The following is a 27,747-nucleotide window of genomic DNA, read 5'->3' on the forward strand; positions in this document are numbered from 1 at the left end:
TCACCACGTAGACAAACACAATTTAGAGTTCTATACATGGCTTTCATCAACACAATAGAGGGAAGTGAGAGTAACTTTATCAGCAAAAGGAAAGGGAGGAAAAGTAGGAATGACCAGCCAAGATGCCCGCGACAACAACTCACAACCGAGGCAAAAGAGGAATTTCAGGGTAAAAGGCAAGGGAATAATTTACTGTTCAATAAAAAATTCGTATGTAAAATTAATTTTGGTTCAATAAGAATAAAATGAAGACATGGGCAAATGTTACTTTTTTTTTTTTTCAAGAGCAAAATCCGTTAAACAAGTTTTTATTATCAGGTAATGACAATAGTACCCACACTTTTTAAATGAGAAATGACGAATATAAGATTGGATAAACGGTACTCCCTCCGTGTTTTAATAAGTGTTACACTTACCAAATTCGACTGTGTTTTAATAAGTGTTACACTTTCTTTTTTGACAAAAAGCTACATTAAAATATTTTTACCTCCGTCCCTTTATTACATGCATGTATTCCTTTTTGGGGTGACCAAAATTAAGTGCTTATTTCTATTTATAGGTTGTACTTTTTTACAATATTATTCTTTTTTAATGATTTGTCACCCTTTTTCTTTTTCTTTTTTGTACTTTTACATCAATTCTCAATACTTTCTCTCTTCTAATTCCCAATCACTTTTTCTTTCTCTCCATCTCTCTCTAACCCCACATGCATATTCATATGCCCAATTATTAGTTTTAAGGAATCTTTAACTTTCTTAATTTCCGTGCAAAATGAGAAATAGGCATGTAATAAAGGGACAGAGGGAGTATATATCTTTCCTCTCATGATCCTCACCCAAATCCACTACAACTTTTTTTTTTATTACATCTTTCCTCTCACATTCATAATTTTTCAATAAACTATTAATCTCACTATCTTTCTTTTATAATTTTTTAACTCCAACTACCCCACTTACCTCTTATTTTATTTAAATTAATTAAATTGCCTAAAATTATGTGCCGGTTAAACTGTAACAATTAAAAAAAACACGGATGGAGTATAAACTTGAATTTTCTCTTTTTTATTTGGACGAAGAAAATAATAAAAACTTCCGGAGCAGATATTAATTAAAAAAACAAAAATAAAAACGTACTACTATATTTTTCTCCATTGTTTCTCGTCTGAAGTGGATCACTAAACTTCCCAAAAATTTGATCTCCGAGAGTGGTGAATGGAAGATGGAGTACATAGACAATTTGCCGGCGATGGATCTGATGAGGTCAGAGAAGATGTCGTTTGTTCAGTTGATTATTCCAGTGGAATCTGCTCATCGCGCAATTTCTTACCTCGGTGAACTAGGCCTCCTCCAATTCCGTGAGGTATCCCTGTCAGATTAAGATTCTATCTGTATGTGATTTCTTTTGCTGTTAATATGTATGATTAGGCTTTTATTTTATTATTAATTATGTCTTAATATTGATGTTTCAATTCATCATTTTCATTTCTGATGTTGCTTTTTATGTGACTGTATTTTGTAATTTAATGGTTCATCTGCACTGAATAGCTTAGATCTGAACCACAATAATGGCATTATGAGGTTCTAGTGAGAGGATAGCGGAGCGCAAAACATCTCCATTAGTGCTCAATTACTTATATGCGAAATAGAAATGTTACCGGGAACCTAATTCTAATAATCGCGATCCCCGCCTAGACGATTGCCTGGCTAATCAATGTTTTTGAATTGATCATTCTATATATTGAGTTGTGGTTGTTGGATTAATGTTAATTTGTTTTCTATTGTGCAGCTTAATGCTGATAAGAGCCCTTTTCAGAGAACATTTGTGAATCAGGTACATTTTTAATGCCTAGGTAGCTTTTCTGTTTTTGCCTATGCACTTTAGAAGGCTTCTTCTAAGTAATGCTCAAGCAGCTAAGCTTCTGAAAAGATGCAAGAAGCAAGGAGTTGTCTACTTGGGGGGATGTTTCTTTTTAAGCTTATTCTAGGCATTGATAGTTGAAAATGTATACAAATTTGTCATCCCCACTATGATAATAATCAACCGTGGCTGTGTTTTATAGTATGTTTATATGCCCTTGTTTCACGAACCTCCTTTATCATATTTACTCATTTATTTCCTATTGCGAAGAAAAGATGGAATAGGATAACAAGTTATAGTGCTGAGAGGACCATCCCAAATGTTCATTGGCCTATAGCAAAAAAAAAAAAAAAACCCCATATTTTAGTGATTGCAATGTGTATTTGATTAAGAAGCCTAATCCTAGAGTAAAAAAAAAATATTTTATTTCATTTTTTTTAATATATTTGTGTAAATATCTTCTAGAATAATGACTATCCTCATATCAGTGTTGGTTTCCTAAAATATTCCTGATATGTCTGCTATATGCATGTCCTGAGAGGCTGAGATTCATACCCTATGACTGACTAACATAGATTTCGGGCTACTGTACTTTCAAATTTCTAATATAGACACAAATGGATATTTCATATGATTGGGTTGTGATTGCAGGTGAAGCGATGTGCAGAGATGTCAAGAAAATTGAGGTTTTTCAAAGATCAAATCAGCAAAGCTGGCTTGTTAGTTTCTGGTCATCCTGGGATGCAACCTGATCTTGAGTTAGAAGAGTTAGAGGTTAACCATATATCTTTAAAATAAGTTACAATTCACAAATATCAGTGATGCTGCAAACTGTTAATTGCTGCTTTGTCTTTCAACAACATTTCATTAGTTGAATCTTCTGTTATTTTAGCTTTATTTGAATTTTTCTTGTCTTAATTGGATAGATAGGCAAAATGAGGTTAGATGTAATGTTACTTCATTCCTAGATAAGTCACACAATCACACTTGGTTTGGAGATTTAGGACACTTGTTTATCATGAATTAAATTTTTAGAAATGGGTGTAGACTATAGAAACAAATGAAAGGGATAAAGCAAATAGAAGGCTGATGATATGGAGCGAGAAGAGGAGAAAATAGAAGCGTGATTGTGTGAAGATTATATTGGGGCATCTTGTAACGGAATGTGTGTAGTTTATTCAGGGAATGGGATAATATTGATTACCTTGTTATACTATGTTGCATTCCAATTAGGTTCCCTCTTTTATAATCGTGTAGAACTGAAGCCAAGTCTTGGATCGACTATTGAAGTAGGGTGGATGGTAAAGAGGTGGTTTTTAAGATTGATTTTTTTTTTTTCAAAGTTCTTGATGTTGAAAATAAGGGGCTTGATGCGCGATAGAGGCTCTAGATTTGCAATTGCTTGTCTAATGATTATTATTTATTTAATAATGGATTAATGGTGAATGGTGCACCTAAAGTGGTTAATCTTGTCGCAAAGGGTTAGAGCAAAGGGATTCTCTTCTTCTTTTCTTTTTCCTTTGCAGTTGATTCTCTTAGGAGAATGTTGGAATTAGGGAGGGGGTTGTTGGAGGTTAATGTTATTTTGTTAATGGCGTGTAAAGAGGAGGTGGAGGTTTCCCTCCTGTTTTGTGTTTTGTCTTTGGAAGCTGACTTTTGCCTTTTAAAAAGGTTATATGAGCAGTGTTACCTTATTCGCAGTTCGCTTTAGTACATGAAATGGATACGGTATGTGTCACGAGATATTTTGTGGACTAACTTTTTTTCTAAGTTAGGGACCTAGGAGGTTCCCGTGATGGCGCCTACACCAGCCTAACACTCAAAGAATAAGAACACACACTCAAGAAAGAGACAAAGCACCAACACGAGTAAGAACACTTTATTATTTTCGTGGCTTACAAATACAAGGAGTTTCTCTCTCTAGAATCTCTCTCTAGAGCCCCCAAATTCACTACCCGGCAAATGAATGCCTTTTACCGACTACATCCCAATCAGCTGGGATAACTACCCAATATGCCCACTACACCCATGATTTAGTAACTGTCCACTACTTGCTTGGTTACTTGGATGCATCTGGACTTGTCCACGTACTAAGGGAGTTATCCACGTTCGGCATGATCCCATAACTACCTGGTAACCGTCAAGCCCCACTATGCCTGCAACGAACGTGGTGGTTTAACTTTAGATTATTGGTTGGAAGGTAAATTTCGATTGATAAAGCATAAAGCTTGCGTACAACGTCAATGACTTTAGGCCATTACTCTCCAAGAGTTCACTACAATAATTTTCTGCATGCTTCTTCTTTCTCTCCTTTCCCTATTTATACTAAGGCTTACAACTACTAACCTAAGAACTAGACTTCCCATATTGCCCATACTACATTTGATAACTACTAACATACTAGACTACCCATAATACCCTTCCCTAAGTCAGTTCATTACAATGCTTCTACATTTTAGGAGGCATGCATCAATGTGCTTATGTATATGGCGCTCCGGATGAGTGTAACAGCCCACTCTCCCTTAGTGTTCCTATTTTCTAGGAACACTAAGTGAGTGGTGTAACTACCATATAATGTGGCACCATTCCCTCAAAATAACTACCCACGTTCTAGGAAACTCCCACTACTTTGGTGCTACTATTTTATAGGAATCACCTTAGTAATGGCTTAACCGCGTTCCCGTTTGACTTTGGTCAAAGGTCCGGTCTTTAGGAACCATACTTAGCCACGTGCCACCTCAGCATAACAAGGTCCCTACTTTTTAGGGAGAGTGGTGCAACGTGGGTGGTTACCTTAACCGCCCACTAGCCCCACTACTTAGCCAATCCCTAGAATCAAGGCAACCACATGCTAGCCACAATGACTAAGCTTAACCGTCAAGGAGTCCTTATTATAAATAGCCCACTAAGGGAAGCTTTGGTTAGACCATTCTACGAGCCAAGGCTTTTCCATCGTAGAAACCATAATCATCGTTGACCGGGTCGCACTTAATCCTCCATGCAGGAGCCCCCATGGTCTCCACCATAGTAGTGGACCATTGAGACACCGATACATGATCCCAAGAGCATCCCTTTGTCAAAACACGCAGCGTCAAGCTAGCATGCACCATACTAAGCCATAGGCCCCTACTGGTCACCTCGCCTCACTATCGAGTCGGTTTGTCCTATCGAGTGTCCACCATAGCCATCCATGTGTGCTATAGTCCCCGAAGGCCGTCCTATGTCCAAGACTCCTACCCATAGAGCCACCCTTCGGTCTGACCCCTTAGTGAGCACTCGCCCCCTATAGAGCTTTATTTTGTTTTGGAAATACTAGTGAACACCTAACTAATAGTAACACAATAATGGGTTCTCAAGCCCAACCCTTGAACCTAACCTTGGTCCTATGGCCATGTATGATCTATTAGGGTCCTAATCAGTCCCCTCAATCAATACCAAAGGTTGTTATGGAGTTTTGCTCGAGTTTCTTCTAGTGCGCGCGCGTGCTAGCCATAGGCCCAAGGCCTAGCTGATCAAGCCCTTGCTAGCACCATGGCCTAAGCACTTTGGGGTCATCCTAGATAACCTCACAAGCCTTAGACATGGTTGTGAGCTATCTTAGCCTCACTTGGCTCGTTCCCATTGAACCCAGCATACACTTGCTTGCATAGGCAAGTGAGACCCCGAAGGCCTTGCGCGCCTATGCGGGGTGGTCGACGCTCTTGCCTAGGTGGCTGTGACAGTATGGCAGTATCACAATTCACTAGGTGGCTGATTTACAATTCGTTTTGGGGTTTTTGTTTGGTACGAAGTTTGGGAACCTAATTCGTCGTTGGTATTCAATCAGTTTGCTAATTGATTTTATTATACAGTTCTTGGGGTGAGATGATGGTTATTAAGAGGGCGGAGGGCTCATTACGATATAACTGGTAGTTATCCAATTTCCTAGTTCATATAGTTTTTATTCTTTCGCGAGTTGTAACAAATATATAATTAATGAAGTTTAAATTGAAATTATATGGGAAAATTCAAAGGGGACATTAAGAGAGAGAGAGAGAGAGAGAGAGAGAGAGAGAGAGAGAGAGAGAGAGAGAGAGATTATTGTCATGTCTAACATGGTGGCACAAGGGACTAGGGAGTTGCCTTCAAATTTGGAAAATGCTACCCACCATTGTTGGTGGATTAGCAAAGAGTCACTAGGGTCTCTACAGTTTCAATTTTCAAGCATTGGGCAATCCTTTGTCTAGTACCACACACCATTTAAATTTCAGAGTCCTTGAAAACAAAGGAGAAAAAGGAAAATGAGGATAAACGAAAGGGGCAAAACTTCAGGTATCAAGAAATGAGGGTCATTGGAAAGGATGGCGAATTGGTGCTGTAGTGAATTGTAGTTTGAAATGGTCAAACAAAGTAACTCATAAGGGCTGGAGCAAAACAGGGAACATTGGGTTTGATACTTAAGTTCAACCTTGTTAAATGTAGTGTGGAGGGCCTTAACTTGATGCTTGTGCTCTTAGGGAGTATGCAGTATGCACCTATGGCTGGCTGACAAGTTGAGAGCTGGCCTCTAGTTAGGCTTTTACTCTATTCAATTATTTTGAGTTTTTTTTTTTTTTTTTTGAGACGATGTATCTGAAGTTCTACCTTACTCTTGGTGGTAGGATGATGTTGATTACATTTTTTTTTGTTGTTGTCTAAAATCTCTCTATACAATCTCTCATTGTTCAAAATTCTTGTTGCTATTTAAACTTGTAAGTAATATTTTAGGCCTGGTGATATTTTCTGATTTACGTCTGGTGATGACTGTTAAAAAAAAATCTTGTGATGATGATGATATTTTCTGATTTAGGTCTGGTGACTGTTAAAATAATACAACTTGTGAGCCTGGAATTGGTATGTTATCCAATGGCTAAAGGAGGTTTTTATTTTGAGAAAGGGGTTCCTAGATATATTGCATTTGATGGAAAATGGTTGTGGCATTTTGCTCAAAAATTTGAGTATCTTTGGCTCCAAGTCATTAAGAGCAGATATGGGTGGGATGCTGCCAAAATGAAACAAAGTACCCCCCCTCCTCTTTGGGTGAGATTCAAAATAGGGGATAGACTTCACATTCGTTTTTGGGAATATAATTAGAGAAGAGACTAGAGAGCAACCTTTTTTGTGTTTGATATCCTTGATTATTCCACTTGCCTTCTATCTATATTTACGGATTTAAGAGGAGCTTTCTTTTCTTGTTGAGATTATTGATTGGCTGAATAGAAAAAGGCTGGTTATAGTGAAGTGGCAAGTTGCCTTTTGAGGAGGTTTTTTTTTGCTTTGCATGTCTTTTCATGGGTTGCAATGGGCTAAAAAAGGGTTTATAAGACTTACTTGATTGGTAAGATTCAAAGATATTGGGTTAATATGCAATTTTGGTTTGTGATTGACTGATTGCAAGGCAACTTGTCCTTTATTTGTATTCCTTTACCAGCTGTCAATATATCCAATTTTCTTATACTACAACAACCATAACAACATGAATTGTTCATGAATCTGATTTGGGGTCGGGCTAACATGAATCATCATAAGGGATCGTTTGCAAAAATTGGAATATTCTCTTTGCTTCCCTACCTTTTAAAAACTTTGAGATAACTCTTATGAATAGTGTTTTTGACAATAATATCATCTAAAATCTTTATTTACTTATTTATGTTAATTGCCTCTTTTTTGAACTCTTAAATAATAGTGTGCGGATGTTTATACCTTTAAAAATGTTTGTTTACATATTTTCCCTCATTATGTTATAACAACTAAATTTGTGACATAAGGCCAAACCAAAAGAGTTCCACGGACACCCACATTAGCTGCCCTAGTATACAAATAAATGTTACCCTATATCAGCTGACACTTTTTAGTCTGGATCATATTATATGTTCTTTTATGCTTTTTTAAAGCCAAAGATATCCAATAGAAGGCTCAGAATTCAAAAATTATTTGATGCAAGTGTTTGATGCTCTATTAATTTCCTTTATGTAATCATACCTATATGACATTTCCTCCTTGCGAGTACCCAAGTTATGATAAGACAAAAGGGTCAAAATGCATTAAGCTACTAAGACATTAGTAGTGTGTCATACCTTCAGGCACTTGACTGAAAAATCTCTTGTTAGTATCTTACAAAATTTCATATAGGTTTCAGAATGTTTAGTTACTGCTCTTTGTTGCTGTAGATACGACTTGCTGAGCATGAACATGAGCTGATTGAAATGAATTCGAACAGTGAGAAGTTGCAGCAGACGTATAATGAGCTTCTGGAATTTAAGATGGTCTTGCAGAAGGTACTCATGCTTACTATTCCGAGTAGATTTTATGCTCTTTTTGCCATTGTATCTTTTAACTATGTGTCCTCTGCAACCTTCTGTTTCAACAAGTGCAGCATGATTTTGCTCTTGGAATGCGCCAGTTATTCTCCTTGATGTTTGAACTCCATATAGTGTTAATGCTACCTTTCTTTGTCTATCAATTTACTATCTTTTACTGTGGTTTCAGTTTTTGTGTCTGTTTTCTAATGAATAATGCTGTTAGAATATTTCCTTGGAAAAAAAGCTTCTGATTTGTTGCAGTTTTTTAGACTGTTATTCTGATGAATACCTCTCTTGTCCACCTGCCCTTAATTTATAAGTCCTGCTTGAGATAAATAGGTTAAGGCGGCTCTTTTAAATAAGGGAATTGAAATGCAGCGTAGGATGAAATGTGCACTCTCTGTGGTTACGGGGTGAAGAATTATGGAAGTTGTAGTTGAAAAACCACTATGGCATACATAATTGATTTATGAAGCTATACATTGATACTGGAAAATTGAAAGAATTGTTTTAACGGACCCGATTTAAATTTTTTTTTTTTTTTTTTTGTAAGAATTGTTAACCGGTTAATTTAGGGAAAATTGAAAATAGATTATAGCAAAAACACATACTCAAATTTCAGAGCAAGGATATACTGATATAGTAATAGAGAATTTAATACTTAAAATAAGACAAACACTAGAAATTGGGGGTAATTGAAAGATTTTATCACACAAAAATAAATTGGAAAAAGGGGGAAGAATGAACTCATTAAACATTTTTAATATCTCTTAACAAAATTAAACGACATAATTGTAAAAAGACTGAAATTAACAAGTAAATTAATAAGTTGAGGAAGATTAACAAGTTTGAATCTACTATGAATCAGCAATGAATGAAAAGAGGAGGGTGGAGAGAGGAGAGAGTAGAGAGAAGGAAGGAAAGCGGCTGTGTGTTAATTTCAGGTCGGGGGTTGACTCAATTAGATAAACAGGTTGGAAATCTCAATCAGAACCCATTTATTTTGGGTTGGGTTCGGGTCGGGTTGTCGGGTCGGGTCAATTTTTGCCAGCCCAGGGTGAGGTGCATTCAAAGAGGCGCATTTGAGGCGCGTATAAGCAAATTTCTTGGAATATGTTCCTAGTTACAAGGGGTATTGTATGTAATTAAAGGGCTATGCTAGAAATTGTGAATGTGTTCCAAGCATACGAATAATCACAATAGCTGAAGCTCTAGGTGATTATGGATATATGATGTTACTCTTCTCTTCAAGGCAATCACAAAACTCATGAAAACAAAGGTTAGGGGGTATTTTTTATGTCTAAGTTTGTGCTTAAAATATGATAATAACAATGAGAATATTGTTGTTTACTTTGAAGTTGAATCTAATTCAATCACGATAAAAGTGCTCTTGTTATTTTGCTTGTATTAGAATTATGTCCATCTTGTTCCTTTGATTGAACACTATACCCATTTTAACAGGAGCTTAATTTGATTTGTAAGGAGGTCCTATTTTTCACAAAAAAAAAAAAAAAAAAAAAAAAAAAGGGTGCCTGCTCCTAGAATAAGAAATTAAGAAGCGAAGAAAAATATCTGAAGTAGACTCACTCTTTGCCCTGTATAACCATCTGTCTCCCTCTGGAAAAATGTTCTCAATTATTTAAATTATGCTGATTTTCCATAGCGAGTTGTTTTATTTGGTCAATGTATAGGGCTGACCTTTTGTGTAGACAGGGGTTAGTTGTGTACTCAAGATTTGTTTTTTCCACATAGAGGTTAATGTCTTTATAACATGATTAAACAATGATGCATCAGCTGTCAAGACATGCAAATTATACAACTTAAATTGACGAGTTAAAATATGCTTGCAAAGTGCTAGTTAATGCCCCTTTTGGAATTTATTATTTATCGATTTATTTTTTATTTTTATTCTATTTTTATCAACCAGGCCGGATCCTTCCTTGTACCAGGAAAGAGTCCTGCTGTTGCAGAAGAAGTGGAATTAGATGAGAATATTCATTCAAGCGATGATTATGCTGATACAGCATCTTTATTGGAAAAGGTAACTGTGTGCCTTCTTTAAATATTCTTTACTTGTTGCTATATTTTCTGATGGAAGAGGACCAATTTGTCAGGAGATGCGTGGAACACCAGTACAATCTGGTGTCCGGTGTATGTGTGGAATCATATGTAAATCTAAGGCTCTTAAATTTGAGAGGATGTTGTTTCGTGCCACAAGAGGCAACTTGCTTTTTAATCAGGCACCAACTGATGTTTATATTTCAGATCCTACATCATCCGAAATGGTCAGTATCATCGATTGTTCTTGTAGCTAATTTTTTTTCTCAGTTCCTGTACTTGGCCAGTTCGATTCTTTGCTATTATGTATTATTGCATTTCAAAAAAAAAAAAAAAAAAAAAAAAAAAAATAAATTAACAGCTATATCTGATTTGGTACTGTTCTACTTTTTTCTGTTTTTGGAGACATTTACATTTGGAACTCTAGAAGTCATCTCTACTCAATCTTCAGCTTTATTGGTAGTGAGTTTTATAGTGGTTGATTGTTGTTACTGCAGGTTGAGAAAACAGTTTTTGTTGTATTCTTCTCTGGAGAGCAAGCGAGAATGAAAATTTTGAAAATTTGTGAAGCATTTGCTGCTAATTGCTATCCCGTTCCAGAAGAAATTAACAAACAAAGGCAAATTATTAAAGAAGTGAGTCTTGCCGATTCCCTATTCTAGCTTCCCTTTTTTTTTCTTTGGCAGACAACTTTCAGCTTCTGTTTTCTTTTGAGACCTGGCTCTTTATGTGTGAAACAAAATTTATTCATCTTCAAAATATATTTTTAGACTAGGGGCCTAAAAATTCAACAGCTATCCATGGTGCAAGATCATAACAACAACTAAACCCATCAACTAGGTTGGTAAAGCAAGTTTTGAGTTGGGATTTGTTTGTGGATGAGTGGATGCAGATGAGTTGCAGGTCAACTGATGTTGAATTTTGACTGTACTAATGCTTGGTTGTAATCCATAATTTCCATTAATATCCATTAATGGTAAAAGTGACTATAATAGATAGTTTCAGCTAATTATATTTAAAAGTTGAGCTTTTACTCTAGAATCATGGTTTAAATTGACCTTTTAATATATTATCCTATTTCTAACATGTACTGTAATCATTTTCGGTCAATCTACATGAAATTTTTGACTTCAATTAATATTTATTGTACACCAAACTAATGAAATAACCTTGACCTTTCAACCCAACATGTGATCAAGACTGACCTGTTCAGGTTATTCTTGTGCAGCCAATTTTGACTTGTGGTCCATGTATCCATGTTATATACCATACTCAGCTCAGTTCCTAGTTGGGTTGGATTTGTCTTTTTATTTAAAATAGTTGCTTAATCAACAAAATTGCTCTAAGTTATCTCTGGACATGCTCACCAATAAACAACACCCTCCCTCCTCCCAACGAAAATATTATTTTGAATGTCTTGATCCTTACCTTCCTTTTCCAATGTATTTCATTTGGAAATGCTCTTTGTTTAACGAGGATGGATTGCATGGATCTGCTTTTCCCCTTCCACAAAATGTACCATACTTATGAGTAGCAGCAGCTCTATAAAAAAGACATGTTATTATTTCTTTGCATGCTTGCTCAAACTTATTTTTGGGAATTTTCTTTGGTTTTCAATTCTCGGGCAATTGTTAGTACTGATTGATAAAAGTGGTTGAAAGTTCCCTTCCTTTTATTTATAAGGGAATTAAGTTCTGAAATGGACCATGATTTTCCTTTTAATGAGATTTTCATTTGTTACATGAAGTTACAAAGTCCTAAACCACCTCTCTCTAGTTGGCCTATGGACTTGAATCTGCCAATTATTCCATTACTTCCAATTATATTATTAATTTGTAGTTGAGGCATTCTTTATTTTGTTCGATCTTATGTTTGGGAGACTAAATGTAATCTGTTATTACCAGGAAGATGACCCCTGCGATCCATAGTAATGTACTTGATTACTTTCTAAAAATGAAATTAGCTTTCCTAATATGATTTTCTATTATGGTATTAAATCTTGGCTGCATCACCACATCACGATTACTTTATAGAGGACTTTAAACTTACCCCGATCAATATATAGACTGCAACTGCTGATTACCACCCACATTGTCCACCAAGATGTTTCCACGGCTGAACCTGAGATTTAAACCATGTTTTCCAAGAAGTTCCCAAACATGCTGGTTGAATATGATTGTTATCTTTTTAACCTTGAACCATCCAATAGTGATAAGGGGTCATAATAAATAATGTAGGCTGTTGACATGCTTTCAGGTTTCCTCACGGTTGGCTGAATTGGAAGCCACACTTGATGCTGGGATGCGTCACCGCAACAAAGCCCTTGCTGATGTTGCCTTTCACCTAACAAGATGGATGAATTTGGTAATATATGTTGACATTTCTAGATCTGCGTAGATTACTGCTTTGAATTTGGAACCTCCACTTCTTGGTGGCATGAAAGTGTTTATAATCAGTTTGGATTGTGTCATTTGCTGGCAATGTTTATGATTTATGTGATAGTGGACTTCTTAATTATGATAGAATCTTTAGGGTTTGACTAATTCAGAGTTAAGTACTTGTGATGCCAATTCAGTTTTGAAAGGGAGTCAAATGAGGATTTATGCTATTTTAATGAAATTATGTCTTAGAAGGTATTTCTTTTTGTAATTTTGTGATTATATTAAATTAAAAATGAAAGATGGTATTGAAGCTCGCTAACAATCAAGCTTAAGCTCAACTCAATAACGAGGGAAGACAACTTATCTTGGATGGAATAAAAATAATATATACAAATTGGGTTTACAAGAGTTTGCTTAACCTCCGTTCTTTAATGATTTGCACATTTGCACCATATTTTACTCGATTTGTACAATCTCCTCGAATAAAAGCTCACGATTTATTTATAAAGAAATGCCGTAATCATGTAAAATCTTTTTGGATCATCTCGATGTAAAAAAAGAGTATGACACTTGCTAATGTGAATGGAGAAGTTACATTTTTTTTACTAAACAAGAAAAGTCTGATGCTGCTCAACACTTGATGCTTGACTCCAGCTATTCGAATAAAGTAACTTGGAACTCTTGACATGAGAAAATTGTACTACAGAGGCTGCTGTCTTATATAAGTTCATCACCAGGTTGCCAGCAGACCCAATTTTCTCACTTCATCAATCCAGCTTTTTGTTATCCTTGATTTTTCACAGGAACATCATTGTTCAAACGAGGTTGCATCCAACATTCCAACTTATCCCAAACCGGGCTAAGTGTCATATAGAAAGAACTCAAGCACACCTGGTGTTTGCAGTCCTCTTAATTTTTTTTGCCTTTTAAGTTCTAACGTCAGAGTGAAATGCTCATAGGTAAGAAGGGAGAAAGCTGTATATGATACCCTGAACATGCTGAATTTTGATGTGACAAAAAAATGCCTTGTTGGAGAAGGTTGGTGTCCAATATCTGCAAAAAGTCAGGTAGTACCCTCTTTTATCAATGTACAATATACTATTGGAAATGTTTTTCAAATTCTTTTGAAGTAAATTTTATCTCCCAACTAATATTCAGAATTTATTATTCCCAGATTCAGGAGGCTCTTCAGCGTGCAACATTTCACAGTAATTCTCAAGTAGGCGTAATATTTCATGCTATGGATTCCGTGGAATCTCCTCCAACGTACTTCAAGACCAACCGTTTCACAAATTCATTTCAAGAAATCGTTGATGCTTATGGGTGAGTTTAGCTCTATCTTCTAGTTATCAGAAGTCCTAGTGTCCTACTCTCCATTCTACTTACCATTAAACATTTTTTCTCATTAAGTCCGAAAAGATCCCACGTGACAAGATCTGCATTTAATGGTTCATCTTCCTTCTCATTTCTCGCTCTTTCTCATTCTTATATTATTATACCTCTATACATTAGTTTATATAATCCCACCGTGTTAAAAAACTCCACCCAACTATCTCTCACCTTTTGTAAGGATTTATAATTGTACTTGCATTAGTTTTTTTGCTCTATGTTGGTAAAATACTTGTCAATTCCAATAACAAAATAAAGAAGATGAAAGGGAAAATTACATGATTGATGATCTCAATAAAACAACCGCACAACAGAATCTACTGCATTAGAAGCGAAATACGCCACCACCGATACAGGTTTCCTAATGACGCACGCCCTCCAATGTTAACACAACTCTCCTCGTAATTCGTGTACCTGAACTCGAAGAGTGGAATTACTCAAGAACTGTTCAGATCTCAAAGGGTAGGTCTGTGTTTATGTGTTTAGGGTTTTAGAGATAACAAAATTGTATATATTAATTTGAGGGCTTAGGAGAGCATATATATATGTGTACAAAGAAAGGATATAAATGAAGCAAACAAGGCATCCACGCTAAGCCCACGAGCGGCCGAGCTCTCGCTCGTAGATGAGCGAGCTATCGCTCGACCATACCACAAGCGACAAGAGTAGCGAGCTAGCACGTGAGCTATAGCTCGCCCCTACCGCAAGCAAGAAAGCAGCAGCGAGCTATCGCTCACCTTTGCCATGAGAAATCCAGCGGCGAGCTATCGCTCGCTCGCACACGACATCCGAGCCGAGCTACCATCCGAGCTATAGCTCGGCCTTGCCGCAACTCATTTGCCTTGAGATCTATAGCTCTCTCGCTAGCTCCATGCACACAACATCGCTAAAGGGTAACAACACTCACTTAGCAACACTTCGATTTGCATTACAAGGATTATTAATCCAACAATCCCCCACTAATGCAAAACGGACTGAGATCATGAAATCTGAATAGTAAAATGAAAGGTTAGGTACTTAATCACTAGTATCCATAAGGTTTGAACTAGTACCTTAGTGACACAGGTATTCAACACTCTTCTGGTGAGTATTCAAAGGTTTGAACTCTCAGGCGAGGAAGGAACATGTATCACATACTTCACCTTTTGAACTTAAGCAATTCCGCCAGTCTTGGCCAACACATTGGGGTCTCATGAGTACTTTAGGAAACAACACCACAGTTTACCCTTGAAGGAGGTCACCCCTCGTACTCACGTAGGTGTTCGGTCTGTGTATATTACACATTCCCAGCACATCTAGGGTCTTTCCCTGCAGACTTGAAACACATTCAAGCACCTTGCAAACCCAAGATTCTTTATGCAATGGAATAAGAACATTAAGAACGTAAAGTTCAACCCTATCAACTCAACGGTGCATCTAAACGAGCTCTTAGGCTAGATGCATTAAGGGATACTCCCAACCTCAGTCATTCGGTACTACTATCGTTCCTTACTCTAGTAATATCTGGGCTAGTGATTCTAATTCATTTAAGGATCACTATCGTTCCCTACTCTCGAGCAACTGGTCTAGTAGTATTAAGAGCAAGCAATGCTCAACCTTTCACCTTCGGTGTCATTATCAATCCTACTCTAAGAGCCGCTGGGCTAATGGTCTTAAATCCACTTAAGAACCATTATCAATCCCTGCTGAAAGATAACTGGACAAACGACATTAAGAGCCATGCTCAACCTCACTGAATCTACCTGGTCAACAAACCACTCAAAAGAGTTATAGATTCAATACTTACACAAAAAGTGTAAATCCAACAATAATTCAACCAAAACAAGGCTCCAGACTCATTCTAAACAAAAGTTCAGACAATTTAAAGCACTTCAGTGTGTCCATGTAAGTTGTCTCACTTGACCACCCATCCTGGGCCATGGACACATTAAGAGCAATAAAACTCAACCTATTAATATCAAGCAACATGTCTAGCAAGGCATCTCATAACCATATAAATTAGAGGGTTACCAAATCAGATACCATAACAACGTAGACACATTTTTCGAAACTTCGTCCCTGGAATTAAACACTGCATGGGATTTTGAACACATTCCCTTAGACGATCAAGCACCTACCTGGGTTTCACCCTTGTATAAGGACCTGCTTAATTCTTCTTTGCTTTCACATACTCTAACATGAGTATCACCTCCATAAGATCTGTCTAACTTTGTCACTTGACAACATACATAGACACTTGTGAAAATTAATGTAGAGAACATGAGGATCAACTTACCCCCACAATGGACAAACTTCTAAAGGTTAAATTTTGCAACAATCATCTTCTTGACACACGTCATCCAATCTAATGAACCTTGCTTCATAATGGACAATGTACAACAATTTGTTTTACAACTCACTCGAAACAAAGCACCACCCTTCACCATGTAAAAACCATACACTGAAGAGGTTCAACTAATCATCGTTTCATTCAATCATTGTCCTTAGATCATACAAGGACAGGTACTTGAGAATCTTTCTCACTTAACCTTCATCCCTGCATCACTCAAAGCTCAAACGATAGTTGAGTAATTCTCTCTTGAAAATCAGAATAAACGATGAATTTTCCAACAAAACAATTTCATGTCAAAAAATAATTGTTAACTCATTTAACTTGCAAAAAATTCCACATTTGAATCAAACATCAAAGGCTAAGAACACAAAATTAACTCTGGCTTAAACATGATAAACATAGTTTACTAAAACACGTTCCCTACATCACGAAAATGAGATTAATGCGTACCTTTATCGGTTCATTGGCTTACTGCCTAGAACCATACTGCTTATCTCATTATCTCGTACTTGTTTCTTGGCTTTGAGACATACATACATCTTTATCTCAAATGAACAACAAGCATGTGAAGTTAACAACATATGATCATTCTAGCATATGAACACTATCAATGCAAACCATATTAACATCACACATGCGGCAAGAGGTTCAACGCACATGCCAAGACAAACTTAATGTAATAAAAGTTTGGATACTTACATTTGACCCCCACTCACCACACATATAACAAAGGATATAACGATATGAGGAAAAATACCTCATTTTTTAAGTTGTTACTTGTGTATGCATTTTAAATACACACTCTTGATAAATAATCAATTATGCTAAGACGCTTAAGCAACCTTACTGCAAAACAGACAACCTTAGAAAAAACCGGTGAGATACAAGAGTGGGTCAGCATCAAACTTACAGAATAAATCCTGACATCACAATATCTCAAAATGGCATTATTGTAAATAAAAAGAAAGTATGAATTTTAAATATTTTTTTGTACTATTCTTTTGTCTTTTTCCTCTATCTTCTTCACGCTTACCTCCATCTCCATCCTCCATCTTTTTCATGCTTTCCTCCATCTCCATCTTCTTCATACTTTCATCACCATATTTCAGCGGCTTCGTCGTCGAATTAAACTAAAACCCTAATAGATAAGGGAGAAAAGAAAGGTATGCTTAACCCCTAAAGGGAAGGTTATGTCTTTCTCCGGTGAAGACCTTTGCCATGTTCGATTTACCCATTGAAGTTTCTTAACTAATCCATTAGTGTTTTTCAGTTCTCCATTGAATACTTCTGATTTTGTTTGAAAATAGAGATTTTTTTAGAGAAAATTACAACATTAACCCTATCATTAACCTGCAAAAAGACCATCGTGCCCTGTTGAGATGGTTCAATGTATCTCTAGTTGAGATACATGAATTTTCTCTTATATAAAGGTGAGAGATAAATGGGTAAATAAGGGGCAAATCTTGTTATCCTTACGTAAGTGTTTTAGTAAGTGGTTTTAGACAAAGTTAAAAAAATATAAATAAACACTTTCTCTGTTTTCTTTTATTTGCAACACAACCTTTGAGCACACTTTTTTAGGAGTTGATTAGAGTAAGTAAATGAATGAATTTATCAAAATAAGTTTAACACCGGATTAGAGAAGGGATAGGTACTCCGTGTATAAAATATTTTGATTTATTTGCCCATTACATTACTTAATCTCTTTCTCAAAGTGTGTGCCATGAAAGTGTGTTGCAAATAAAAGAAAATGAAGGAAGTACATTACAAGTTGATTTTCCATAAAAGATATATTTACATGCGTTTCACATATTACGTGCACACAAACACACATGTGATGTTTGAAGAAAAAAATCTTTTGAATTGCACTTTACTCCTAGCACATTTAGCCTTAAATTAAACAAGCATATACATTTACTACTCGATCTTTTGGCCGTCGTTCGTTCTGTAATACAAATAAAGTAGTTTTCCTTGATTGAATAACCTATGTTGCTCCGACTCTTCATTTGTGTTGATATTCGACACTCGGACATGGGGATGACACTGCGAGTAAGTGGGTAGGCATTAGAGTTAATTCTGACACGACACGACAACACGACTGAAACTGACACAACACAAACACGAAATTATTGAGAGAAAACATGCGGTTGACACGACACGACACGAAACCAACCCGAACACGACCTGTTTTGGTAATTTAGTCAAATTTTGCAATTATCCTACATAAAAAATATTTTTTTGAAATTTTGTTAACAACACAAAATGGACACGAGACTAAAGAGTGACTTAGATATCAAAAAGTGACAATTTTCTTCTTTTTTCTCAGCAATGGTCAAATAGTGACACAAAGAGTGACTTATTTTGCAGTGTTGCTAGATATCAAGAAGCCAATCCTGCAGTTTATACTGTTGTCACTTTTCCATTCTTGTTTGCGGTTATGTTCGGGGACTGGGGTCATGGAATCTGCCTGCTGATGTTAGCATTATTCCTCATAGCCCGAGAAGGCAAGCTTCGTTTGCAGGTACAACCTTTTTCTGGCATTTTGTTGGGCACTATGTGTTTAATTTTTCATCATTGACTGTTTACTTTTCTTCTTCTTCTTCAAAAGAATCTGCATAGTCATTGAAGAAATTTGTCTTTCCATAACACACATATGATATATCTAAATCCTTGTAGATTATCTAAAAGATATTTCTTTGATGAGGTCCTATAAATTGTCCACTGTTACAATAAGGCAATCAGGCAGACATCATCTTCCTAAACATTTCACTTTTTTATTAACACACATGAAATATCTTAATCCTTTTAGATTATCTAAAAGACATATCTTTGTTGAGGTCCTACAAATTGTCCACTGTTACAATAAGGCAATCAGGCAGACAGGTCATCTTCCTAAAGGACCTAAACAGTTCACCTTTTTTTAAAAAAAAAAAAATTAAATTAATTGTTATTCATATGATTGTGGTAATTAATTGTTACAATAAAGCATTTTATTGGGATTTGCTTAGTAGATCCTAGTCAACGATGATTGTGGTAATTAAAGTTTATTAAAATCTTGTTTGGATAATTTTCCTATTACAATGTGTTTGGACTCTGGATAGGATGTTTTGGAGGGAAAGTGATTAAAGAAAGTGAGGGATTTAACTTCCCTCGTTTTGGTATGATTTGGTTGAGAAAGGAAAGGAATTGGGGGGATGCCTCCAATTCCCTTCCCCTTTAATTAACCAAATCCTTTTAATGTTAGAAAGGTTTGGAAGAAAAATGCGAGCTCATATCTTGTATTCTCTAGAGTTAAGTTATTGCGAAATTGGAGCAATGGTGGCAAAACTTAGAATTTTTGGGGTTTAGAGACTAAGTCGTAGCAAGACTGAGTACATGGAATGTAGTTTTAGGACTTTATGAGGAAGTCAAGTGGGGATTGATAACATTGGATGGTAAGGAGGTTCCCATGAGTGAGTTTTTTATAAACCTTGGGTCGATTTTAGCTAAATAGTGAAGATATGGACCAAGGTGTAACCCGCACAATTAACTAAAGTTGGCTCAAATGATTAGCAACTTAGGTATTGTGTGAGTGGAGCATATCTATGAAGTGAAAGGAAAAATTCTGTTTGACGACTATCATTGAGTTGTTATTTAGGACATATCCAGGAAAGACCATATTAGGAAGATGAGAGTAGCAGATATGCGTTTGTTGAGATGGATGCGTGGGAATACCTTAAAGGATATAATTAGAATTGTCAATATTAGAAGGAAAGTTGGAGTTGCGGATATTGAGTATATAATAAGGGACAACTGATTGCATTGGTTTGGGCATGTAAGGCGGAGATGGGAAGAAATTGATTTGCAGGAGCATATAACATTGGATAGAAGGGAATGGAAGGAGAGGATCATAGTTGGTGAAGAGACAAATTCTTAGTTCATTGTTGTTATGAGTTGACATTTAAATCTTGATTAAATATGTTTGGCACTTTAAGGTTTATTAATTCTTTTAAGTCTTATATTAATTATAACCTATTTGTAAGAATAAGGTTGTTGATGCCTGGAGGCTGGAATTATATATTCCTCCTATTTTGTGGTATGTTTTAAGTTTGAATAGTCACAGGATTAGTACCTTTTTCTGTGTGCTGAATATGAGTTTCCACTTCTTGTTATTGGTGTAGACTGCTTAAATTTTTCTTTCTGATTTTATAATTCTCTCTACCATTGTTCTCTGTTTTTCTGGTACTTCCTCATATCCCTAGTTCATAATTCTTTAATAATTTTCTACATGTAGACTGGAAAGGGTTGGTTACATGTGATTTCTCAGTTCTTTACTTTCCTTACCATGCAATTTTTACTTGCAGAAACTTGGCAGCTTTATGGAGATGCTGTTTGGTGGGCGCTATGTGGTCCTTCTTATGGCTCTTTTTTCAATTTACTGTGGGCTGATCTACAACGAGTTCTTTTCTGTCCCATTCCATATATTCGGTCAATCTGCGTACAAATGCAGAGATGCAACATGCAGGTAATTGTTATATGTTTGCTGCCTGAGTTGTGGAAAATATGATGGGTTTGGCATGGGAAAAGGCCCTTTTACAATTAAATTTATAGCTAGCTTTGATATAAAAGCTTATACAGAATTATATTGTATTAATCCAAATTAAATATAACCTCAAGTTGGATGTCACAGTGTCCCACTAACAATGGCTTTCAGAAAAATATAAAATTTCTTGTTAAAGGTTCCTTTGTAGTTATATTTATCAAATATAACGATCTGTTCTTTGTATTGAATGATTATGAATTTGTTGATTACTTGGGGAAAGGCAAGTCTAAACCTGACTTGCAAACATGCCTCACTGTTCTGGTATCATTCAAGGGGAAAAATTCCCACTTATATTTATATTTTGTTTTATGATTTCATCAGTGACTCTTCTACTGCTGGTTTAGTCAAATTTCGGGACCCCTACCCATTTGGTGTAGATCCCAGTTGGCGTGGAAGCCGTTCAGAGCTACCGTTTCTTAACTCATTAAAGATGAAGATGTCTATATTGTTGGGTGTGGTGCAAATGAACTTGGGGATCATATTAAGCTACTTTAATGCAAGGTTCTTTAGCAACTCATTGGATATAAGGTACTGTCTTTAGCTGCATATCTGGTCTTCAACTCCCTATGGTGCATGTGAAATGTTCACCGAGGGATTTATTTTGGTTCTTAGGTATCAGTTTTTGCCTCAGATAATATTTCTCAACAGCCTTTTTGGCTATCTTTCGCTCCTAATTATTATTAAGTGGTGCACTGGATCTCGAGCCGACCTCTACCATGTTATGATATATATGTTTCTGAGTCCTTTTGAGGACCTTGGAGAAAATGAGTTATTTTGGGGGCAGAGACCATTACAGGTAATTATTTGAATCATCGCTTTGTTACATCTTAAATAATATTACTTTTACAATTCTCTCTACCATCTCATATCTTATTAAAGTTTTTCATCTGTAGATATTGCTTTTGCTACTGGCCATGGTTGCTGTTCCTTGGATGCTTTTCCCAAAGCCATTTATTTTGAAGAAGCTTCATTCTGAGGTAGCTTGAAGTGCTTATACCTGTTTGATATATTTCTCTCTTACTCAAAGTCATTTCTTTATTTGTGATATTACATGCTTGGTTAATGATAAAGAAAAACATTTGAATGATTTGAGACATTCAGTGGTCTTTAAAGGAATTTAGGCTTACATTTTTGTATGATTTATAGGACTTAATTGAAGAGCTCTTTCCTTGTGATGTACTACATCTGATTTAGTAATCAGGATGATGTCAATTAAGATCTTCTTTATGCTCATTGGCCGTGTCAGCTTCCTTGCTTTGCTTGATGTTTCTGCTTGTCCCTCTTTTTACTCTATTGCTTCACAGAGATTCCAAGGGCGTATGTATGGGATACTTCACTCCACTGAAATGAATCTTGATGTGGAGCCTGACTCTGCACGACAACTCCATCATGAGGATTTCAATTTCAGTGAGATATTTGTGCATCAATTAATACACTCCATAGAGTTTGTCTTGGGTGCTGTTTCGAACACAGCATCATATCTACGTCTTTGGGCTTTGAGGTACGTTATTTTTTTCATTTCTTAATGCTTTGCAGCTGTTTAGTCCTGTTCATCAAACTCATATACTTCATTGACCTTGGTGCCATATTGACAGCTTGGCTCACTCAGAATTATCAACCGTCTTCTATGAGAAGGTCCTGCTCCTTGCCTGGGGGTGAGTGTTCATGGTCAATTTATCTTATTTACTACTTCCCCTGCCCTACCCCCACCCCCACCTTGGAGAGAAAAAAGAAATAAATGAAAGGTAGTGAAACCCACTGTTTCATACTTGTTGGGTAGTTGGTATGTGTGTTTCATTATGTTTTAGAATTTGAACAGTAAATAATACGGAGTAAACAGTAACTTAACTTCCTTACTAAATTTTTGTGCAAGCGTATAAAGGGACATGTTAACTGAAACTAACAAGGTTTAACTTCTATTGTTGGTAATTTTAACTCTAATCATGTCATTCATCTAAAATATATTCTCAACTATTAGTTGATCTCCTATTTATTTAAATTTATTTTTCCATTAGGTTTTTTGCATAAAGCTCGTTTTCTGCGATAGATAGATCTAATATAAGAAAAGATATCCGTCATGCTTTTGTTTGATTATTGTGTTTGATAGTTATTATTGTTATATCTTCAGGTACGAGAATCTTGTTATTCGGTTGGTGGGGCTAGCTGTGTTTGCCTTTGCAACTGCTTTCATACTGCTTATGATGGAGAGTCTTAGTGCATTTTTGCATGCTTTGAGGCTTCATTGGGTGGAATTTCAAAACAAGTTTTACCATGGCGATGGTTATAAATTTAAACCTTTTTCCTTCGCCATACTAACTGATGAGGATGATTAGTCAACTTTTTGTAAAGTTTGATTCTTTTAGAGATTAGTATAGTGAGAAAAGCAGCTGATGCTCCCAAGTCCCTACAGAAGCTTGATTGAGCCATTCGAAAACAAGTTTTGGCTGGTTGACGTGGCAGTCCTTCAGGTGACATTTTCTGCATATTTACGAAAAATGGACCTCACATACATTCTTCTATTCGATCATAATAGTGTTTATTACAGTTGTGCCAAAGCCAGGAAAATGAGATCATCCTCTGTTAACACACACAACCCACACCCCCCCCCCCCCCCCAAAAAAAAAAAAAAAAAAAGAATATTAAGCTAATAGGGATTTTTGTAAAGATAGACATCTTGTAATCATGTAGCTTTAAGAATAGATTGACTTCTTGTTTTGGATCGTGAACATTTTATGCAGAGCTATAAACTAGAGAGCTGTTTAGGACCCTCTCAATTTGTCGGTTTTTTTTTGTTTTTTTTTTGGCAACGTCAAACAGTCAAAATATCGATATCGCTACCCCATAACCTTTAGAACAGAAAAAGATTGTAGGATACAAAAGTTTCTTGTATTTTCATGCATTCAAAACATTGGTTGGTATATACTGACATTAAAGCCCTAATTTGAAATTTCAATTATGTGATACCCTAAAATTTAGCTTGGAAAAGATTTAATATCGAATCATTCACAAAAATTTTGTTATATTTTAATCCTTATAAGCCTCATGTTTACAGATTTTGAAACATAAAGTGATTCATTCATGAAAGTTTCTTATAATTAGGGGTGAGTATAACAGGGTATCCTATTGAAATTTCGGGAATCGAAACCGGAACCTGTTGCAACAGGTTCCTCAAAATGAGAACCGAAACCAGAACCTGTTGAACAGTTTCCTGGAAAGTGGGAACCGGAATCGAAATCGGAACCGAAATCTGCAGGTTCCGATTTCGATTCAGGGTACCTTGTCTTTCAATATATTTAGTACTCCCTCCGTCCCCAAAACTTCAACCCTTTTGGGTTGATTTCGCGGGTATTAAGAAAGTTAAATAAAAAGAAGTAAAAGTATATTGGAAAGATAAATTTATATGGGGTTTGTAAAAAAGTAGAGAGAGAAAGTAATAAAAATACATGGAAAAACAAAATTATACTATATGGGGAAGCTAATTTTGCACAAATATTGTTGCAAGTTAGTGGGTATTTTAATCAAATGGGTCGATCATTTTGGGACTAAAATTAGGCCAAAATGATCGAAGTTTCGGGGACGGAGGGAGTATTTTTTTTGCAAAATTATTTAAAAATAAATTGAAAGATCATAAATTTACAACTCTTACAACGTGCAAATACATCAAATCAGAAATAGTTATTTACCAAATATAATAAATATATTTATGACTATTATTTATTAATTTATAAAAATTTGAACTTAATTTGATATATGATTTGGGTTTAAATGATAATATTAATAGGTTACAAGGTACCCTACAGGTTCCGGTTCCAAAAAATCGAGAACCTGAACCATAACCCGTTGTAACAGGTTCCCCATTTTACTACTCGAAAATAGATTCCGGTTTCAAAACTTGCGATTCCAAACAGGTCCGGTTCCGATTCAGAGTACCCTGAATTTTTGCTCACCCCTACTTATAATTTCATACTTTAAAGCTATGCGTGCCATCTCATAATTTAGAAAAACAACAGTTGGTTGAACCCTAAAAGTGAATCAAAATCCAAATTTCATGGCCCCATAAATTTCAGCATATAACACATGGTATGGTGATGGTTATTTCACGAAAGTTTTTATGATCATACTCTAAAGCCCATTCGTCTCACAATTCAATAAAACAAACAGAAATGATTGGGCGAGTTTGTTGCACCCCAAATTCACCCACCATTACTCTATTTGCAGGAAGGGCAACGGATCGGATTTAGGTCCTATGGAACTTCACCCGCATCCACCTGCTCACCCCATCCGCTCCACTTGATCCACCCGTCACCCGCAAAATTCATCACTTGCATCCGATCCATCCGTCATCCACGGGTGAAACAGGTGGATCAGATGTTTAACGGGTGATGTTTATAATTCCTAATGTGGAAAGCTAAACGTCGTCCTCGAATATCTAACTAACGGCCGTATAATAAACTAAAATTACAAATTTACCCTTTTTTAATCAAAAAAAATTACCCCCCTCTTCATACTAACCACCACCACCACCACCACCTCCTCCTCCTCTTTTAACCACCAACTCCTTACCTCCAGTTTCACGATCTATACAGCCGCGGTAATGACGAGTAAGGACAAAGGGAAGTCGGTCGCCGGCGGAGAAAATGTTTGTTTGTTTTTTTTTTATTTTCTGAATTCGCGGCAAACGCCTAGATTTTTCGCACGTCCTAGGCTCAAATGCCGAGTTCGTGCGAACAACCGTGTGGTTGTATGAAAAATCTGGGCGTTTGAGGTGAAACGCCTAGTTTTTTAGAATACCCTAGGCTGAAACGCCTAGTTTTTTCGAATAACCTAGGATGTTTCGAAAAAACTAGGCGTTTCAGCCTAGGGTATTCGAAAAATCTAGGCGTTTCTTGGGTTTCGAATTTTTTTTAAAAAATTATCGCGACGTATCGATTCCTTACGGTTCAACGAGCCTTTGGCGAGCGTCTAAGGTTATGTTTCTGGTATTTCGTCGTTATCCATAAGATCTAACGAATTTGATTTAGCAAAATTTAAAAAATTTGTTTGATTTTGAAACTCACAGTGGGTGGGGTAGTTGTTCGATGAGCATTAGTGGCCGTTGACCACTAGAGAGAACGGTAAAAAGTTTTGTGTACAGTAAAAGTGTGAAATTGAGGTAAAATTAATTATTTTTATAATCGTTATTATAAGGATAAATACGTAATTTTATTTTATTTTGCGGGCGTTAGTTAGATATTCGAGGGCGATATTTAACAACCCCCTTTCTAATTTATAAATTCATTAAACTTTTCGATGCATATTATTGATGTTAATACATCAAAATTGCCGATATTACTCATTTCTGGGAAATTAATCCTTTAAACAATTCCATTGTTGACTGCTTAGTAACCTTATCAAAACAAAGGCAGCAACAATCTCAACATTCTATGCATTAACTAATTCAATTTCTTGGTCAAATTACTACTACAACCAAATTCAAAACCCATATAAATTCTTCAAAATCTTTGTCTTCTTAAGTTGTCTGGTATTGCAGCTTAAAGCATAATAGAGAGAATAGAGTTTTAAAGAAAAAGGGAAAAAGCCGAAGTAAAAACGAAATTAGAGGAAGGTGCGTGAGGAAGGTCGCGCACTGCCGGCAGTGAGAGTAGCTGGTTTGTCGAAGTAATGGTGAGGTGGTGAGAAACTGAGAGTTAGAGGAGAGAGAGTGCGAGAAGTGGCGTTCAAGATTAAGGGTTTAAGGTTTAGGGTTTAGAGTTTAGGGTTTAGGATTTAGGTTTCAGGGCTTAGAGCTTAGGGTTTAGGGTTTAGGTTTTAGGGCTCAGGGTTTTGTAATCCCCCATATTAGGGTTTAGGGTTTAGGGTTTAGGGTTTAGGGTTTAGGGTTTAGGGTTTAGGGTTTAGGGTTTAGGGTTTAGGGTTTAGGGTTTAGGGTTTAGGGTTTAGGGTTTAGGGTTTAGGGTTTAGGGTTTAGGGTTTAGGGTTTAGGGTTTAGGGTTTAGGGTTTAGGGTTTAGGGTTTAGGGTTTAGGGTTTAGGGTTTAGGGTTTAGGGTTTAGGGTTTAGGGTTTAGGGTTTAGGGTTTAGGGTTTAGGGTTTAGGGTTTAGGGTTTAGGGTTTAGGGTTTAGGGTTTAGGGTTTAGGGTTTAGGGTTTAGGGTTTAGGGTTTAGGGTTTAGGGTTTAGGGTTTAGGGTTTAGGGTTTAGGGTTTAGGGTTTAGGGTTTAGGGTTTAGGGTTTAGGGTTTAGGGTTTAGGGTTTAGGGTTTAGGGTTTAGGGTTTAGGGTTTAGGGTTTAGGGTTTAGGGTTTAGGGTTTAGGGTTTAGGGTTTAGGGTTTAGGGTTTAGGGTTTAGGGTTTAGGGTTTAGGGTTTAGGGTTTAGGGTTTAGGGTTTAGGGTTTAGGGTTTAGGGTTTAGGGTTTAGGGTTTAGGGTTTAGGGTTTAGGGTTTAGGGTTTAGGGTTTAGGGTTTAGGGTTTAGGGTTTAGGGTTTAGGGTTTAGGGTTTAGGGTTTAGGGTTTAGGGTTTAGGGTTTAGGGTTTAGGGTTTAGGGTTTAGGGTTTAGGGTTTAGGGTTTAGGGTTTAGGGTTTAGGGTTTAGGGTTTAGGGTTTAGGGTTTAGGGTTTAGGGTTTAGGGTTTAGGGTTTAGGGTTTAGGGTTTAGGGTTTAGGGTTTAGGGTTTAGGGTTTAGGGTTTAGGGTTTAGGGTTTAGGGTTTAGGGTTTAGGGTTTAGGGTTTAGGGTTTAGGGTTTAGGGTTTAGGGTTTAGGGTTTAGGGTTTAGGGTTTAGGGTTTAGGGTTTAGGGTTTAGGGTTTAGGGTTTAGGGTTTAGGGTTTA

The 27,747-nt window shown here is 36.4% G+C and overlaps 1 protein-coding gene across 2 annotated transcripts; it reads left to right on the forward strand.

Moving 5' to 3' along the window:
- Window positions 1-1,108: 1,108 nt before the first annotated feature.
- On the forward strand, window positions 1,109-23,733 carry LOC145590172 (V-type proton ATPase subunit a1-like). 2 transcript variants are annotated; one of them, XM_081646929.1, is made up of 18 exons: window positions 1,109-1,359; window positions 1,786-1,830; window positions 2,509-2,631; window positions 8,046-8,153; window positions 10,105-10,218; window positions 10,292-10,462; window positions 10,733-10,870; window positions 12,492-12,599; window positions 13,576-13,683; window positions 13,791-13,939; window positions 18,705-18,858; window positions 20,681-20,841; window positions 21,241-21,447; window positions 21,532-21,715; window positions 21,813-21,896; window positions 22,212-22,420; window positions 22,515-22,574; window positions 23,048-23,733. In XM_081646929.1, exons 1-18 carry the CDS (start codon window positions 1,219-1,221, stop codon window positions 23,250-23,252), a joined length of 2,469 nt encoding a protein of 822 aa, XP_081503055.1. In that variant the 5' UTR covers window positions 1,109-1,218; the 3' UTR covers window positions 23,253-23,733. The 2 variants fall into 2 exon arrangements, with proteins under 2 accessions (XP_081503055.1, XP_081503056.1); XM_081646930.1 differs by having other exon boundaries at window positions 1,110-1,359; window positions 22,224-22,420; window positions 23,048-23,732.
- Window positions 23,734-27,747: the final 4,014 nt, after the last annotated feature.

This window comes from Chenopodium album, chromosome 17 (assembly GCF_948465745.1).
Source record: "Chenopodium album chromosome 17, dcCheAlbu1.1, whole genome shotgun sequence".
Lineage (NCBI taxonomy): Eukaryota > Viridiplantae > Streptophyta > Magnoliopsida > Caryophyllales > Amaranthaceae > Chenopodium > Chenopodium album.

Excerpts from the sequence above, each read along its gene's own strand:
- LOC145590172 (XM_081646929.1), top strand. The coding sequence starts at position 1,219 with ATGGAGTACATAGACAATTTGCCGGCGATGGATCTGATGAGGTCAGAG. Across the intron at positions 8,154-10,104 it reads TTAAGATGGTCTTGCAGAAG|GCCGGATCCTTCCTTGTACC; the intron begins GTACTCATGCTT and ends TTTATCAACCAG. Across the intron at positions 21,448-21,531 it reads AGCAACTCATTGGATATAAG|GTATCAGTTTTTGCCTCAGA; the intron begins GTACTGTCTTTA and ends TTTGGTTCTTAG.